The 18,872-nt window shown below is 37.3% G+C and overlaps 1 protein-coding gene across 3 annotated transcripts in view; it reads left to right on the forward strand.

Moving 5' to 3' along the window:
* The window catches only part of RAP1B (RAP1B, member of RAS oncogene family), a 31,087-nt gene that overhangs the window by 10,890 nt on the left and 1,325 nt on the right, over positions 1-18,872 (forward strand). The window contains exons 2-7 of one of the 3 annotated variants that reach the window (XM_065630069.1): positions 8,104-8,188; positions 9,582-9,650; positions 12,419-12,475; positions 13,676-13,816; positions 15,579-15,722; positions 17,514-17,629. In XM_065630069.1, the coding sequence (XP_065486141.1) occupies positions 8,132-8,188; positions 9,582-9,650; positions 12,419-12,475; positions 13,676-13,816; positions 15,579-15,722; positions 17,514-17,600 (555 nt within the window). In that variant the 5' untranslated portion in view covers positions 8,104-8,131 and the 3' untranslated portion in view covers positions 17,601-17,629. Of the gene's footprint in view, positions 1-8,103; positions 8,189-9,581; positions 9,651-11,069; positions 11,170-12,418; positions 12,476-13,675; positions 13,817-15,578; positions 15,723-17,513; positions 17,630-18,872 lie in introns of those variants that run through there. The other 2 variants (XM_065630078.1, XM_065630087.1) reach the window with 2 other exon arrangements.

Genomic DNA, 18,872 nt, shown 5'->3' on the forward strand with positions numbered 1-18,872 from the left:
GTAGCTCCCTTCAGTGAAAGAAGGAAGATTTAGTTGAGCTTTCTCTGGTAGGTGTCCCTGTGGGCAGTTCAAGGAGCAACTTAAACCTCAGTGCCCAGTTTGTGTTGCAGTACATTGTTCTCAAGTCTCTGCCTTTTTCTCGGGTGGTTAGTATGATTTCATGTTCTTGAATAAGCTTAATCACCCAACTTTCACGTTGAAAATCCTCTCAAGATTCTCTGGAACCAGTTAAAATATTTGAACATAAGTGAAGAAATATTTTTGTCCAAGAAAAATTACTCTATTAGTGCCCAGAAGAGCTAGCTGTCCAACTGACAAAATACTTGTTTGTCAAGACAAGAAGGTATCAAAATCAGGTAAAAACTAGAAACAAAAATAGCTTCTCGCTTTGTTTACTGAACAGTTGACTTGCTTCCAAGAGCATGCATTAGTAATGAAATAGCTCTACTTCCAGGAGTCTTGAGTATAAAAGCCTTTAATTAGACCCGATCAGCTTTTCAGTGTATCTTGTCTTCAGAATTGATTTCTGAATAATGTTTTCTATAAATAAGTGTGAAAATCAGTTCTGCAGTATTTTAATTTCTCTTTTATAAGAGATACTGCTTACTGTGTTAAGGATTATCTGAGCTGCTTTAATTCCTGAAGCATCTAAAAGTTGGTGAAAATGAACAGGCTTCCACTTCTGGTTATATTGTCAAGGTGCTGCTTAGGCACTGAAATTATACTGGGGTGGAGAGGGGGAACAAAACACCAAAAAACTCCTTTGAGTTGAGGGATAAGAAGTTAGGACTTCCCTTTGCATATAAGTATTTGGGGAATATTAAGAACAGCACACATCCTCTGTAATTAGTTGCTTCCCTGGATGAAGGGTGCTAAATCAAGAGACTCAACTTGGTGGAATCTGGATGGTACAGACAATTAGAAAGATTTAGATGTGGCTGTCTGAGACTGCTCTAGCACCAGAAGTAGGAAACATCTCGTCTAGGGAGACTTAATCCTCTGACCTTGGTTGGTCCTGTGACTGAACTAGAACTATTTTTCCAAATGTGTGACCATTGTTTTGTTCCATCTTGGGGCAGTATCCCTTCTTTGAGAAGCAGGTTTTTCTTCCTTGGCTTTTTTTTTACCTCCACTGCTACTGTAAGCAGGTAAACCAGTTCCTTAATTTGCTTCATCTGTCATTCTAATGTTTGAATTTTTTTTTCCCTCATGCAAACAGTTGAGACTCATTTAGGAGTCTATTCTCAAGGTGGTTCTAACAAAGTGTCTCTTACAGAGAGGCAAATGTGCTGGGGCAGAAGCATTATGAAAATTTTAGTGAACACGCTGCAACTTCACAATACAACCAGAATGTCAGGGTCTGAACAAGAATCGTGGTGTCTGTAAAGTGCTGAATAATCATGATCCCTTCTGCAAATTATAATGCTTCTGGGAGAGACTATTAGTTTAATTCCAGACCTGAACAACTAGTTCACATAAGGAAGTCTTGGGGATATCTGTAGTGACTGTATTTAGTTCATGTCTTTAGCCTGAGGCTGAGCTCCACTTACAGCTTCATTTGATTTAGTGTCAATTGGAAAGACTGGATTATTAGCTTTCCTATTCCTCACACAGGTAACAAAGTTGAATCAGAAACCAAAATTTGAAGCTGAAGGAATTGAAAGAAAAGTAGCAGAGTAAATAAAAAAAAAGGAGGGGGGAAGATCCACAAACAAACAAAAAACCCCTTTATAAATATAATATCAAGCCCAATTGCCAATGGTATTTGAACCTTGATGAATTCTTCATTATGTGATTGCTTTTTAAGAAATGTTTACAAGCACTAAGTGTGCAGTTTCATCATTCAGTGTTGAAGCTGGGTTTCTTATTCTTCAACTTTCTTAGCATCATCACTTTGGTTTGCCTTTTTCTGGAGACAAACTTCAAGAAATTATTCAGTGAAATGTCCAGGAGGCACTCTCCCCTGGTTTGTCTGATAAGGGCAAAAACTGAAAGCAAGTTCCACATTCATGATCTTTGACAGATATGAAGCTTTTAAAATACACTTCTAATGTGTTGTCTTGATTAACCTGTCTTCCTTCTGTTCAATGGTGTTTATTCAAAGATCTGCTCATCCTTCGAAGAGAATATTGGAAAAACTGTCCATGTGCATGGAAAGCTCTTGCTCCTCTAGCTTATCAAGTACTTCAAGTGTGCCATTCAGAAGTAGAATTAAGCAGTTACTTCAATACACTGCACTAATGCATTAATACATGCATTAATTAGAAAAAGTAATATGAACAAATGGAGGAGAGACTGCACAGCTGTAGTGGTTTTATGGACTGTTCCATTTCAGGAAGTCTGCAAGGCAGTTACTGAACCGCCACTCACAGTTAACGGGGGTGACCTGAAACTGAGCTCTGTACTTCTGAGAGATTGTGTACTTGAGGCAGCAGTGGAATCTGGTTTATGTGAAAACGCTATTTCTTGAAGAAGAGTAGCTTCCCTTGTTTTTCTAGCCTAATCTTGCATTAGACATCTCCAGAGTTCACAGTGATGTCAAATATCTGTGCCTAAAAATTTTTAACTCAGCTGTTTAAAGCCAGTACCTGCTGCAGTTAAGATGAAAAAAAGCCTTACTTTTTGGATGCTTCCTATCTTCTTGTTCTTTAGTGCCTTCATAGAGACTACAGTTGACAGTACTTTCCTGCCTAAAGATGGAGGAGCAGAAAAATGAAAAAGGAAAGGAAGCTGGTACTGCTCTTACTCCTTGCAGGTCTGTCACCTTAAAGGTAGCCAGCCTTCAAAGCAAAATTTCTCTCTTAAAATAGGTTCCACTAAATGAAGAGGGATACAAACAGTTTATTTGGTAGGAGTAAGTTTAAACTTATTTAATCTAATTTTGGGGTGATTCAGTGGGTGCTTCTCATCAGCTGTCCAATAAATCTCAGGAGGTTTTGCTTGTATGTTACTCAGTTATCGTAATCTCTTCATTTCTGTTTTGCACCTTTGAGTATTTCTATTTTCCAGCCATGAGATTGGGTGTTCTGGGGAGTACAGACAAATACTGTTGTTGGACTTGAGCCTATCCTAGTCTAGAACTGCTGGCCATGCTGTGATATAGCTGTAGCTTTATGGTGTTAAGTTTTAGATAAGGAAACATCTAAATCTGTCTCTTTATTTGAATGACAGCAGTCGTGTGATCTAATGAGCCTTCTTCCTCCTTTCCAGTTAATACAATTGCTTTCTGATAGCTTTAGAACTGAAGGGTATCACTGAAATGACTGGTTAGTGCAGAGTGCTGAAAATTATTCTTAAGGTGCTACATTGAGCTCTGTCTTGACTGTACAAATGGTTTCATAATTACGTATTCTTTCAAAGTTCTTCCAGTAACTTTTTTTTTTTTTCAGACGTGAGAGGGGATTACAATATGTGAAATGCAAGGCAGAGACCTTATAAAGAGATATTCCATGCACTAAGTCCAGTATCTGTTTTAGAATGGCTAGAGAAGTGTTTGGGGGGGGGCTTGTTCCTTTTTTTTTTTTATTTTTTTATATATATATATATATATATATATATATATATAAAAACAAAAGGAAATCCACCAGAAGTTTGAGCTTCCATCTCTGGTTTTATAGTTTGCATCTCTTTCAACAGTTGAACTTTTAACTTTGTATTGCTTGGAACTTAATGGCTGGTGTTGTTTCAAGTGCTACATGGTAACTGAAAGATAGAGTTCTTTATGGCTTAAACCTCCTCTTTTATACTTTGTCCTCTTCCTCCTCTTCCCCCCACTGGTTTGTCATCAGTGAGTCAAACGGAAATTGTGTTGTCAGTGGATGGAGCTGAACACAGTATTAGTTCCAGAGTCAAGCATTGTGTCTATCTGAACACTAAAGTAAGAGAAAGGTCGAGGTTTAGGAGGAAAGCGGTCTGTACAACATGTGATATGGAAAAATAGGTTTGAGCTAGAGCAGAGTCAGGTTGGGCTAGTTGGGAATCACTGCAAAGTCAAGTTCAGGCATGATCAGGGCCCTAACTCAGTCTGCGGCACACTTGCAGCCAGCCGATGGACATACTGGTCAGTGAAAAAGTGCTTGTTAGGCTTTAATTCAAATAGCATGGCAGACTGCAGTGTCTACCAGCTTCATGGCCTGGTGGTTTCTTAGTTGAGAAGGAGGCTAAGACCTGTAACCAGGGAAGTTTTCTTAGGAAAGTTCTGTTAGGTAGGAATTGCGTTTTTCTTTTCTGTTAGAAAACAGAGGAAGGCAAAGTGGCATCAGGACTGCCATTCAAAGCCAGTGAGGTGGTAGGTCTAAGTGCGAGTAGATGATAGATGGTGCTTCTGCCACATGCTGTGTTACAGATGTCTCAGTTAGCTTTCTTAAAGTGTTTCAGAGAATACATTTGTTTGTGTTTCATTCCAAGATGTTATGGCCAGACTACCTGATGATAGACAAGCGCGGAGATGCCAGGCTACCTCTATGCTGTATAGATGAGTGTATGTATAGAGGGTTACTGTGTGCTATCTGTGACTTAAGGAGTAACTGTACAAATGACAAAACAACTGTGACGGCAAAAGAGGAAGTGAGTACTTACATTGCTCATCACCCGAAGGTCAGAGAAATGCTTGAGCGTACTGCAGTCTGGCTTTGTCACGTCCTCAAAGGTATTAATAAAACTTTTTGCATAGGTCCTTCAAGGATTAAGATTGGCCAACCAAGATGTAATAGTGTATATATATGCTTTAGTTATGTACCGCCACTTAAAGTAGTGAAATTGGCTCCAGCATGTGGTACAGCAGTTGGATATTTAGGGCTGAACTTCCAAATCTGGATGCTGAAAGAAGCTTTGCCTTGTGTTAAATTCCTGAATCCCTGTTTAAGAGCCAAAATGAAATTGCTAGTCTCTCACTAAAACCAAGCTGTTAGCTTATTTAAGAAAATTCCAAATCCTGAAATAAGAAATTTTAGATCATTCAGTAAGAAAAAGTCACAAATTACTCAAACCACTAGGTAAAGCAGGTATTTGGTAGCTGCTGCTTAAGTTCTTTTACTTCTAAATTACTGTCAGGCTTCATTATTAACATATCCATATTTAGTTGCTAACTTCAGACTGAAGACTGAAAAATTCAGCTTAAACTGTTCTTTTCAAGACAGTGAAATTGCTGCAGTTCGCTCAGATTACAGTACTGGGATTTCCCCTACACCCACTACATTTATGTCATTCTAGTGACACCTTTCCAAAAATAAAGGCATAACTGAATGTTTGTTTTAAAGAAATGACAGGTAATGTTATCGGCTTAACTTGTCATGAGTTTGAAAGGTGCCTTTCAGTACAGTTAGAGACAATCCTTTTTCCTATTGTTTGTAGAAAAGCTGGACAACTTATGAGTTTACGGATCTAATTTAACATTTATAGTGGTACTAAATAGATTCAACTTGTGTTGTGCACTGTTCTGGTGGTCCATGTTTGCAAAAAATCCGTGTAGAGAAGGAAACATATTTTTATAAAGTCAGGAGTGAAAAGATGTTCTCTTAGGTATGAAAATCACTGAAGAGTCTCAAAATTTATCAGTAACGAAAGCCTGTGTAGAGACCTGCTTTACTGGCCATCAGGATGATATTTCCTTATGGCATTCTCCTTGCACTCCTGTTGCTTCTTAAGGTGCAAGAAATAGTTTAGGTAAGTTGAAAAGCTGCTTATTATGTGTTTGCAAGAGGAAAATTAAATAGGACCTGGCCTGTTTGTTTCTCAAGTCTTCTGACAATGTGGAGTTAATCAGTGATAGCAAAGATGGACACTAACATGGAGGTGTTCTAATTTCTATGTAAATCACTTTACCATTTTGTGCTAAACACCTAACAGATGGCGTGACTCCCAGAGATGCTGTGAGATTACTGCTGATGAGAGGGGTCTTTCTTACCTTGCTTCTGCTGCTTGTACAAGCACCTGTGTTGGATTCCCTGCACTTTCTCTCTCCCCCAAACCCCAAATTATTTGTCAGCTGGAGTGGGTTTAATCTTTCTGAGAGGGCAGAGAGTGGAAAAAGCAGGTAACTCAATCTGATAAGTGCTGGAGACAGTGCAGAAAAGGAGCTGAGACCTCCCAGGGCAGCAGTAGCAGTCCTTTTAGCTCAGTTGCTAGTAGGACTGCAAGAGGTGTGTTTTCTTGAGCAGTATGACCCAAAGACTTGTCCCAAAATTTGTGACCTTGTTTCATTTTTGCTCGGTTAGTTTTTGACAAATATGAGCCAGCAGATCTGCTTGGCTGCTGCAGGCAGTGACTGGGGAACAGATCTAGTTTCTGGGAGAGAAATGGTCTCAAAAGAATATTTTAGTTGCCTCGGTTGCTCATGAAACTACAGTCATTATAACTGTGGTTATATGTCTAGCAAAACACTAGTCAACTTTCACACATAAACAGGGATTTTTTTGAAAATTGGCTTCTGAGATCCTGCTGTTCTTTTTGAGAAATGTTTGCTGGGAAGAAGTTAGTGTAATTTTCTTCTGCAAGTCTTTCTCTGTGACTGTTTAGCATTTAAGTGTTTCACTGAGAAAATGGATGCTCTCTCCTCTTGGATAATTGTTTCTTATCAGTAGTAACTGTTAACTTTACTATAGCAGGATTTGTTCAATATTTCTTTATGGGACGATAGTAATGTAGTAGAAGAAATACCATATCTGATGGTTTGCAGCATTTTATTGTAGCTGCATTAGGAGCTGATAGTTCAAAACCAGCCACTGTATTTTAAAAAACAAAACAAAACAAAAAACCAACCGAACAAAAAACCAACTTAACTAAGCCCTTTTATCAAACCCTGCTTAGTGCACTGGATTGTGGTGTCATGGTTGTACTTGCTGCATATAGATCAAAGTTTGAGTCAGTAGATACAAACTTTGAATGTTATTTCAAGTAAATTACAATAGAAATAAAAAGATGCTGTTGCCTGGAGAAGTTTCCCATTCTGTTTTTTGTCAGCATACTGATGCTTTCAGTTCTTCGGAAGAGACTGGAGACATTTCATGCATGTCAGCTTATATGAACAAAATATTTTACACCTCTATGTGTATATATATGAAATTACAAAAACTTGTGTGGTATGAAATAACTTCAGGGCATGGATGAGGAAAAGATGTAGTAGCTGTGAAATCTGAGACATGTTTTTGGAATTACTGTATCAGTACCATAGGTAACAAACATTAGCAGCTGCTTACCCAATAAACCTATTCAGTACTGTGAATGTCATGGTTGTAAAACTGCAAGCTCTCTAGGCATCTGTGTGGCTCTTGGGAACATTGGTTTTGGTCTGTTGTTGCAAATTATGTAGTCCCAGAAAATTCTCAGGAGTGAACGAAAGATCTTGAGAAACCTGTGAAATACCTTAATGCTTGCTGTGACTATAGCTGAGAGATGCTATGGACTTGTTTGCATGGCTAGAAGAGATTTGGCATGTTATGAGGCGAATGCGCCTCACTGGATGGTATGCCATAATCCAAGTAGTTTGCCTATCAATGAAGTAAATTAATTTCTATGCCTGATACCTCCTTGCTGTAAATAAAGGAGAGAAATCCATCCAGAGGCCTCTGAGGAAGTGACGTGTGCACATGGGTTTGAACAGTTCTTCAATACGCTTGTGTGCTTTCTTTGAAACACGTGATATTTTGGCAAGATTGTGATACTGAGGTCTTTATTACAGGGAGTCTTAATCTGTTCTTGCCTTTTCTCTAAATTACTGTTTCATGGGATATAAAAATCTCCATTTTAAAAACTTTCCAAGTCTGTACTATCTTGACTATGAAATTAGGCTAGATAACACCTGAATAATGGTGGTTCTTTAAGTGTTAAAATCCTGGTAACAAGAAAACCTTGAAGGTACTTTATTTGTGCTAGAAGAAAAAGTAGCATTGTTCAGCAGTTACTGTGTCTTGAATAAATGTCCATAGTTTCCATTGAAGTGACATCCTGCCTAGGTTCTGCCTGGTTATACTAATGTATCTCTTGCATTTATCAGTTGATATCAATTGTTCATGTCTTGTTATATATGCAATCTTACAGTGGCTGTAGTAATGCTGAAATAGTTGTCCTGTTGATCAAAATGGTCAATAATTTATTGTGTTTTAGGTATTGAGGGTGATTTATCTCCTGCATCATGCGTGAATACAAGCTAGTGGTTCTTGGTTCTGGAGGTGTTGGAAAGTCTGCTCTGGTAAGTACTCTGTGAGGTAGTTCAAGTACATTTTCTTAGGTTTCTCATGTCCTTTTTTTTTTTTTTTCTCCTCTAATATGCTCTCTGCTAACCCATATTTTGTTTATATAAGCGTGCACAAATAAACATAAATATAAGTAATGACTGCTGAGGGTTCCTGGCTAGAATAGGTACATCCTTCACTGGGTGTATCCACATCCGTTGGTGCACTCTCATATACTAATATTTTTGTACAGAGTGGGGTGATGGTCAGATCTTTGCCTGTCTCCACAGTGAAGAGCATAGGCACAGCGTTATGAAGGTCTCTGGCTTCACTGGGTAACCCAGCTGTAGGTCTGTGGAACATCAAGCTGCGTCATGAAACTCACACAATGAACTGGTTTGCCTGTGTCTGGTCTTGGTAACTCCTGTCTCTGGAAAGGTCTTCAGAGTGCTGTTTGCTTAATGTTTGATAGCAGCCTCTAAAGCATTTTTTAAAATGCAAATGCAAACATATATTTGCATGTTTGTAGGAAGTTTAGCATGTTTTCTACATCCTTCCCTGTGAACAGGTGTATAGCTGCGACAGGTAGATGTTTCTAAACGAAAGAGCTCATGCATTTTACTTAAATGGTTACAGAAAGTTTAATCTGACCTAGACTAGCACTAAAATAGTTCACAGAATAGGATGTTCCCAGCCCACCTCTAAGAACTTTACATTTTTCAGTTTAATTGTGTACCTTACTGTAAAGTAAGGCCTAGAGATCTATTCTATCAGGTAAGAAGGATTATCTTACAAAGTAGTTCCTAAAGGAAAACTTGACAAATCATCTTAGATTGTGAAAGAACTTCCTTTACCTCTGAATTCTTTATCTTACTGCAGCATTTCTGGATTTGAACCTGTCTGCTCTGACTCGGCCATTGAGTCTTAAAGTTCCACTTGTGCTAAAAACATCGTATGTGCTAGGTACACTGGAATATCCTACTGAGTCTAGTTAAGACTAGTAAATGCTGGCAGCCTTTTTTTGACTAATTCCTGTGCTGGCAGTAAGTAGCAGAAGATGCAGTAGTTCTAAATGCAAATGTAAAAGCCGTGCAGCTGTACAGTATCCTATTCAACTAGAAACTAATAATGATTCCAACATTTAGACAAACCTTAAATCAATGCATGCTTTAATTCTTACACTCCAAGTGAGAGTGGATAAACGAGAGTGTAGCATTGCTTTATCTAACAGTACCTAGTTAAATAGGCATATGTCTAACTTCCTGTTGTTTCTTATAGTTATGTCAGTCACTTAATTTGCCTTCGAAATGTAATGAATAACTGAGTATATACCTAGAACAGTAATTTGTGTACAATGTTGACAAAATGTCACTATGCAAGAAGAATCTTACAGGAACTTTTGTGTTGCAGACTGTACAGTTTGTTCAAGGAATATTTGTTGAAAAATACGATCCTACGATAGAAGACTCCTACAGAAAGGTATATGCAAAAGACCTCTCTAGTGTTACAGAAACTTAAAACTGAAGTACATACTGTCATATATTTGAGTCATTGCTTGAAAAAGGGTATGACTGGTCATGTCACGTAATACCAGTTAACCTAACAAGTTTGAAATCTAAAGGTGCTCTTAAAATCTGTTTAAAGGAATAATTCAGACTAGCTTTTTAATGTTTAAGCATAATACCTTACTAGCTAGTCAGGAAAAAGTGATAATTTCATTGTCAGAATTGGAAACATTGATTTTAAAAAAATCAAATACACTATCACTTTTTATTTTTCATAATATTTATTATTAGTTTGTGTGTGTTAGTATCTGCAGGTAGATTTGGACTTGTATGTTGGAGGTTCTAAGCTTTTTTGCTACTAGGAAAATATGGTAAGAACAACTTTGCACTCACCTTCAGAACACTGGAGGCATCATACTGTATTCCTGACAATTTAACTGACAGCTTGATATGCTTCCATTAGATGGGTTGTTGTTTTATTAATAGGTTAACACAAACCTATAATAAATGAACAAACACTTAACAGTAGCCTGTTAGTTTCTCTTCCCCTCTTCAGCATGACAGGCTGAAAGGTCTGACTCTGCTTGCATCACCTTGAATCTCCATATTGCTCACTCTTCAGTTTCAGATGAGACCATGATTAATATTCCAGGCTAAGATAGTTTACATCTGAACTGCTACCAGAAGAGTTAACCATTTGGTGAAGCAGATTCGTTTTCAGCTATGTCAGTTTCTTAATCTTTCTTTTTGTAGCTGAATTACTTTTCATATGCATTGACACTCTCACATAGCTCACTGTGTGGCCACAAAAATGCCAGTGTCTATAGAAGGAAGGCAAGATGTACAAACCCTAGGGAGTGGGCAGAAAGTGCAGGACCTCCTCTTTCAGCACTTGGCTACACTTTTATTGAAATAAAGAGGCTGTATTACCAGAATCTCTTCTGAACAGAAGAGGAATTAGTGAGAGCAAAATGATAATTTCACACTTGTTTTCTTTGACTTCATAGAAATCTATATGCTGGAAAAATCATAGTCTTTCTTAAGTATGTGGGCTTCCAGCCAAAGCTAGAACTCTTATTAAAGAGGCAACAACAACAACAAATTTATAAAGCCACTTACTTTTTCTGTATTAGAGGAGCAGGAATTTCAGATCCCATCCCAATGTTTGTTGCAGGCCTTTGCTGGGTCAGGCCCAATAAATGACTCCAAAAATATTCAGAAGCTGTACTAAAGTGAAACATTTCCTTTGTTATATATTTATATTCTTCAGGTCATACTAGATGAATTATGTTTGCTGGGTGAATTATTCCAAAGACTGTTTCCATGGAGCTCAAGAAATTTTGCCTTTTCCTAATTAATTTTTTTAACAAAGACCTTATAATGTTCCTTTCAGGTTTTGTCCTGGAATGACTAGAAATATCTCTGTGCATCCATCTTCTCAACTCTTGCCAGATTGCTGAAGTCTTGCTTAAGTCTGGACAATACTTTATGCAGTAATTTTCTTCCCCTCGCTGCTAGTTACAATTCTAACTTGCTGCTTGACTTGGGTGACTTTAAACTGTATTGGTTTGGCAGTTAGAATTCTGTACTATTAATCTTAAATCTTAATTTTATAATATTTGAAGTTGAAAGGATGTGGCTTGAAATATTTTAAGTTTGTCTGGAGCTAAACAATTTGGGCATGAAGTCTTGAAACTTAATGCCTTAGTTTACTTGCCAAATATTTCTTCATAAAGAGAATAGATGCTGCTTAATTAGCTGAGTAACTTCGTCAGCAATGCATGCTAAAATAGTGGCTATTGACGGAATCTCCATCCCTAGAGGACATGGGGGGAGCTTTGAGAGGCATGGAAATACTCCTCTTCCCCACCCCCCCCCAAGCTCCAATCCAGTTACAAAAGAAAAGCTCAAATCGGAGTAGGGGACACAAAGTTTTTTCTGAGTGCTGATTTGCCAGCTGGGAATTTAACATGCAAAGGGAAAAAGGGAAGTATACTAATAGCTTGAAGGGGAAAAACAAAACAAAAAAACAACAACAAAAAACTGCAAACAAAAAAACTCCACATGGGTAGCCTGCTTGAAAGCGCTTGAGGGCACTTCCATGTCCTTTGATGCCCTCAAGACCATTCCTGGGTTTTTTTTTGAGGTAGAAACTAGACAGAGGAACTCTGAAATAGACACAGAAACTGATCCAGCTTCTTAAACCTATTTTTTGCAAATTTTTCTAAGCTAGATCAGTTTCCTAATTAGTGTCACTAAAGGCTGGTTTTGAGCACACCACTCTTAGTGGTTTGCTTGGTTTATTGCTTGTTGTGTACTACTTATTCTCTTGTTGATCTAAACTGCTATTAAATGAACATTAGTATGCCAATCCAACTTTCTAGCTTTCACCTGTACTGTTCTTTCAATCTGCGAATGATCCCTGAAACAAGTAGAAATTAATTGTGCTAGTTGCTGATAACCATCATTACAAATTTAGCAGCCTCCTTTTTAATAATCAAAAATCCCTCATCACTTTGCAAAGTGGTACTTGGCTGCTGATGCTTCTTTTGAAAATGTCAGTAGGCCTCTTTGAAAGGCTTCTTCCTGCTGTTTTTGAAGTGCATATCCACATAAACTTTTTAAGCCATTATGTTGCTTTATGCATTATGAATTTGCTTATAAAATCACACAATTACTGTTGTCTTTGGAGGGGAGACTTGCAAGAGGAAAAATTCTAACCACATCTTTCTCTCTTCACAGCAAGTTGAAGTAGATGCACAACAGTGTATGCTTGAAATCTTAGATACTGCAGGAACGGTATGTAAAACAAACTTTCCTAAATACTGATGTACAGTGTTAAAACCATTAAAAGCTGTAGGGATGTAAATGATGACGTTTCCTTCCTCATTCTCTAAAGAGTAACTGTGGTCAGTGCATTGGATTAAAGGATGTTCTTTAACATACTAGTATTTAAACAAAACTTGAATTTTGCAGCAGAAAATGAATTGCAAGTTTCCTGTGAGGTCATATTCTGTAATAGTGGAAACATGAGACTGAGAATTTTAAAAGAGGTTGATGTGCTGTTTTAAGTTTGTATTGCCCAGAGGAAAATTTAGGCCCAAGGATTACTTATGTTTGATTTCTGTTTCTGTAGAGAATGTGATTTCTTCTCCTCTCCTTTCTCTTTTGTGTGTGAGATGTACTCTGACATTGGGATAAAAATAGTATTGCTTTAGTCAGCTTATGTGAACTCTAAAGTGCAGGGTTTATGCTGACCTTTTTCATACTGGTCAGGTTTTACTCTGACTTGTTCCAAAACCTACTGAAAGCGGTCATTTCCTTCATTGATTCCAGTGAGTGCAAGCTCAAGACCCTTGGAGTGTAGCATGTGTTCTCTGAACTATAATAGTAATCTGGTCCAATAATAATTTATTTAAATTCCATATCCAAGTAAGGCCATGTAAAACAACAGAAGGATAGAGTGGCCGTTGTCTCGAAATAAATTGCGTTTTTCATCTGACATACAGCAAGGGATTTGGTGAGTGATCGATCAGTCCCAAGACAGCAGAGTCACCAATGTGAGAACGGCAAATGCTCTTCCACAGTCACACTGGTGAGAGTTTTCAAACAGGGAGAGGAGAAGTCCTAATGCTGCAGTGCAGTGCACCAGAGAGTCTTCGTATGCAATACCATAGTTGTCATGGAAGTCTAGGAAATGTCACAAGTCTATTGAGTGTCTCCATCCTCTAGTCAATCTCCACGAAAATGAAAGTAGAATTTAACATGGAAAAGTGCCCAGACTACAAAATCGAGGCTGAAAAGGGATGCATTTACTTTATGATGTGTTTTAAAGGTCAGGAGATGGGAGAAAGTTGGTATGTAAGGAGGGGGCAGGGAGGGCACAAATGCATTGTACTTTTGATCCATTTGTATTCTGAAGTATATGTCGTCTTTTTTTTTTTTTTAAGGAACGTGCAAACTGAATGCAACGTATGTCTTTTTTTTTTTTAATTACAGGAACAGTTTACAGCAATGAGAGACCTATACATGAAAAATGGACAAGGTTTTGCGTTAGTATATTCCATCACAGCACAGTCCACGTTTAATGATTTACAGGATCTAAGAGAACAGATTCTTCGAGTCAAAGACACTGATGATGTAAGCATCTCTAAAAATGCTTAGTGCATATATTTACAGTTTTCATTACAGATATTGTAATGTATACGCTGTGATCGGATAGCTTCCAAGCTTTAAATTAAGAGACAAATCAACCAGTAGATGCATAGTATAGAAATGCAACTCTTAAGGCAAACTGAAAAAATTGTAAGTTGTCATGTGGTATATAAAGATAATTCTCTTTTTCATCTCATCCTTTAAGATACTCTATTTGAAGCTGTGTATAGCCTTATTCACTAGTACTGCAGAAGACATTTCTGAAGCAACTCTATTCTTACCTCAGTTGCTATCAATGAAGGTTTAAAAAAAAGTTCCAATTTTCTCTTTGGTATACCTACTGCCTATGGTATTTTAAAAGCACAAAGTTCTAAGTTCTTATAGAGGACATTACTGTAAGCTTTAAACTTGCATGTTATGTAGCTTTTATATTGTGTGTGTGCTTGAAAGTAAGTTTAGCCATACTATTTCCACACAATTTCACTATGTACCTTTTAGCGTTATTAAAGCTATAAAGAGAGGCTAAACCATTCCAGTTTATAATTGATTAAAAAAAGAAAAACCTTACTGCATTTGTAGGAAGTGAGTATTTAGGCTGTTAATAAAAGGAAGAAAGGTATTTCATATGTGAAACAGCGGTAAAAGTGTGATTTTTTTTTTTTTTTTTTTTTTTTAAAACCAGGAATACCTTGTAGGTTCTAGCTATCAGACAGAAAAATCTTCCTTGAAAAAATAATGTAAGGGATGAACAGGTTTTTTTAAGTGTGCTCATCTCATACGGAAACTTTGATCCCTTCCTTGCTGCATGTATCCACATATGCAGCTGCTGCCAACAGAGACAGAATGTATTAAATGTTTCAGTTTCAGGGAAGTTTGTTGTGACTCTTGTGATAGGAAATGCCTTGCACTTTCCTAAGTGTAAGCGGCTGTTAAGTCTTGCCTATGTTCAGCAGATTTCACAAATGTATCTGAAAAGAGTAGTATTTAAGTAATAAAGTTTTTCCTGTGCCAAAGCTTAGGCATGACTTGCTTTCTCAGTGAGGGGAAATTAAACGATCAAAATGTTGTAAACCTTTTTATGAGCACTTCAGTTTGGGAGAAACTTAGGTGTGTCCTTTAAGTAGTAAAAAGGAGAGGAGGAGGAAAGAAAAAAAAAAGCTACGCTTTGTATGATTACCTTTTTTGCCACAAGGGTCAATTCAGTGTTTTCTGTAGTTATTTTGATAAGTTATCGTGTTTCTTTCCTCTGTGTGCATCAGCTTGCTAATAAGAACTTTGAGCAAACTGTTGCTGAAAGGAGTGCAGATACGCTGGAAGCAGAGAAATGGTGAAAGCAGCTTTAGTGTCCTTCATCATGCTACCCAGTACAGCCCACTTTTTCTAGGATCGCTGAACATGTAAGGATCTTTAACAGATTCTTCAGTAGACTTCTTGATACCTTAAGCATGTCAAAATGAAATCTCATTAGGTCTTCTAGAAGATGTGAAATTTTCTCAGTTGGCAGTGTACTGAATCCTCAAACCATTCCTCCCATGGTCCTGCCAAACAGCAGGCAAAAAATGCAGTCGCTTTGCTTTGAAGATTAAAGTCTCACACAACTGTAACCTTAAGTTTCTGTTACACCAGAGCTTGATTATTCCGGAGGGTCAGGATCCTCTAAGGATTCGGGTAGGGTTTTAGGTGTGCGTTTACATTGTGCCTTCCAAAAATGTTAATGAATTCTTTGCTGGTATTAAATTGTTTTTAGGTGCCTATGATTCTGGTTGGCAATAAGTGTGATTTGGAAGATGAAAGAGTTGTGGGAAAGGAACAAGGTCAGAACCTAGCAAGGCAATGGAATAACTGTGCATTCTTAGAGTCTTCTGCAAAATCAAAGATAAATGTTAATGAGGTAAGGCACACTACTCATGGCGGGGAGGGTGCAGGGAGAGAAGGATGGGGCACTGTATTCCGTTAACCAAACATTACAGTCCATCAAGAACAAATAACAAAATTATTAACAACATTCACTATAATGGACAAAACTATTGTGAGAACTTGTGAAATGCTTCTACTAATGGAGGTAATTAGCTTTGACATAGGACTTTTAAAATTATGTTAATTTTAGTATAATTAGTTTTCAAATTGTATTGATATGAATTTGGTATAAATACTTTTTTCTTGTTACATTCCCTAGTTGATATAATCTCTATCCACTGAAAATGCACTGCTAGACTACTACTTTCATTTTTTAAAAAATACCTTTAAGAGAGTTAACTCCTTAAAACTGATTGATTTAAGTTATTTGGTATTAATTTATTTGAAGTGGTAAGGACAAAAACTCTTAAGGGTTTTGGCCAAATTACTTGATTAGAGAAGAGACCTAAATAGGTACTCTCTGAAGAAAAAGGGAGGCAAAAGCCTCTCTGCTATCTAGCTACTTATTTAGCAGGAGCTAGGTGACTGATCAAAAACACATGTGTTTTTGGGACTTGCCATAGCATGTGCAGCCTTATCCAGTGGGGGTGCCAGCATAAAGAAATGGATGTGAAAATTTTTAGAAAAAGAAGCTGTATTAGTGTTTACATTTCTGGAACAGCTTGAATATTATGATAAACCCTGCAATTCATTGTGTCTTCTGGAAAACATTGCTGGCAACATCAGTCAAGTTGAAAGGGCCTCTGTGCAAGACTTGCATGTAATCAAATGAGTATGGTGGGTTTAAGCACAGCTGATTTTAAAAATGAGTAATGTGTGTTTAATTAGTTGGGAATTTCTGGAAACTATTCAGTTTTTCTTAAATACAGATTAATCAGCCTAACTATATGAAAGTCATATGTTTAATAAACTAGAACTTTCATCAAATACTAAAAGCCTTTGTTAGAATGTTTGCTGCTTTGCAGCCAGTACTTAGGAAGCTGCTAGAATGGCTTTAGTACGAGGACTTCCTGGATTTAGGAGATGCAGAAATAATTGGAACAATGTCAGTTATGCATGAAACAGATGCTGTTTAATTGTGATGTGTAGACTTGTCTTAAATTAGCCTTTCAACCAAATCATGTTCCAATTAGAATTCTAGGAGATTCAAAGTGTGAGTGAGTCTCATACGTGAATTACTTTTCTAGGAAATGTTATGCTTATGTCATACTGTAGTACTAGAGAAGGTGCTAAATTAATTTTCTAGACTTTAGTATTTTTAAAGTATCTGGAAAAGCACGATCTCATTTGAATACAAATGACTATAACAGACCATGCAGTGTACTTGAGTTAACATGAAAATGTGGAGTAAAAACTTACTAAAGCTTTCTGTAAAAGAATACCTTTGGAGTGGTTGGAGTTAGGAGAAAGCTGTGGCCTGTTTCTTGAACTTGGTGCTAAATTGCAAAGTAATAGCATATAGTAGTTGATCATTGTGACATACATCATGCATGTTCAGATAAACTTGACCCAGACACTAAACAGCTGCAGATTATAGATGCCTTTCCAGTTTGCTTCATTGAAAGTAGAAAAGCCTTGACAGGCAATTATCTTAAACAGAAAATAAATGGGTATTAAGTGTACAATTTAACTTTCTGGCTTTGAGATAACTAAATATTTACAGGGGTTCTAGAGTATGTGAGTACATTATGTGTGAAGATTCAAGGCTTAGGGTTATGAGAAAAGCCTCTTAATTCCAATAACCAACTGACTTTTATATTTGCAGATCTTTTATGACCTTGTGCGACAAATTAACAGAAAAACTCCAGTGCCTGGAAAAGCACGCAAAAAGTCATCATGTCAGCTACTTTAATACACAGCTGTACTGTAGCTCTGAGCCAGGTAAACCTTTTCTCTAGAAAACAAACAACAACCAAAAAACCTAAACAACTGTAGTAGCTGTTGATGCAGAACAGCATTGAAAATTCTTGATTTACATTATCACAGAAATTTTTATGGTCTTTATTTTGCTATTCCAAAGTCAGAACTACAAATATATGCAAGATACACTGTTCACACTAGTATCAATTTTTTTCAAGCTTCAAGGTGTTGGTAGTGCTCAAATTAAGGATGTTTGTTCTGATACTTCAAAACTCGAGCTTTTGGAAACAAGAGTTTTCTTTTTTAAAATCTGATAGATTGAGCAAGAGCTCAATTATGAGGAATGCACACTGTAAAGTATTGCAGTTTGCATGTTAAAATGTCACTTCTTGCTTTGAACTCCTGCATAGGAGGATGATGTCATAGGAATGTAGCTTGCTTTCTTTGGACTACATGGATATTTTATAGGCTGCATTGTAATTAGTACATTTGGAAGAGAACGGTGAAGTGATCATTGTAACACTCCAAATATTTGACCTGGAGCTATTGGTTATTAGATCAATTTTTTACTCATTGGCAGTTGGCTAATGTTCTGCGTGACTAAATCCATGCTTTAAGAATGATGCTGAAGGCTCAAGCAAGCTCCAGCCTGCTCTTTAGCAAGCCTTTTCAGAAGGTAGTCAGCAGGCATGAATTTTTCTGCAACTTGTTCCTGGGCAGGTTGTTTCCCCCTTTCTACACCTGAGCCTTAGGATGGACAGAGGTCTATCTTGATTGACCTGACATCAGGCAAGTTGTCTGTTCTTCTCAATTCCCTTCAATTTTACTGGACATGTGGTTCAGGTGCTTCAGTACGATGATCCATTATTTTGTCATCTGATGGACCTGTTCGATATACTGGAGGATCCTGGTAGAACCTTTCACTGTCATAAATTGCAGGCTTTTATTAATATTTAGATAGTGCTATGTTCAACTCTTTTTAAAACGTTATTTGAATCAGTTAAAAGTTAAACTTAGAGGGTTCTAAAAGCACTAACCGAGGATGGCAGAAGTGGCTGCTGCAATTCCTCATCAGGGCTTTTGATTCGGAAGCTTTGATCCTCCAAATGTGTTTTTGTTTTTGAAGTTGCTGGAACTGTCATAGTGTAAGCAAAACTAGTCCCACCCATCAAATACTTACTTTCACAGTTCAGCTGGGATTACCATATGTATCCTAACTCAGTTTTACTAACTGAGATAGTCTGTTATTTGTGTGTACAGTAGA

This window comes from Caloenas nicobarica, chromosome 1 (assembly GCF_036013445.1).
Source record: "Caloenas nicobarica isolate bCalNic1 chromosome 1, bCalNic1.hap1, whole genome shotgun sequence".
In the NCBI taxonomy this organism is placed as follows: Eukaryota; Metazoa; Chordata; class Aves; order Columbiformes; family Columbidae; genus Caloenas; species Caloenas nicobarica.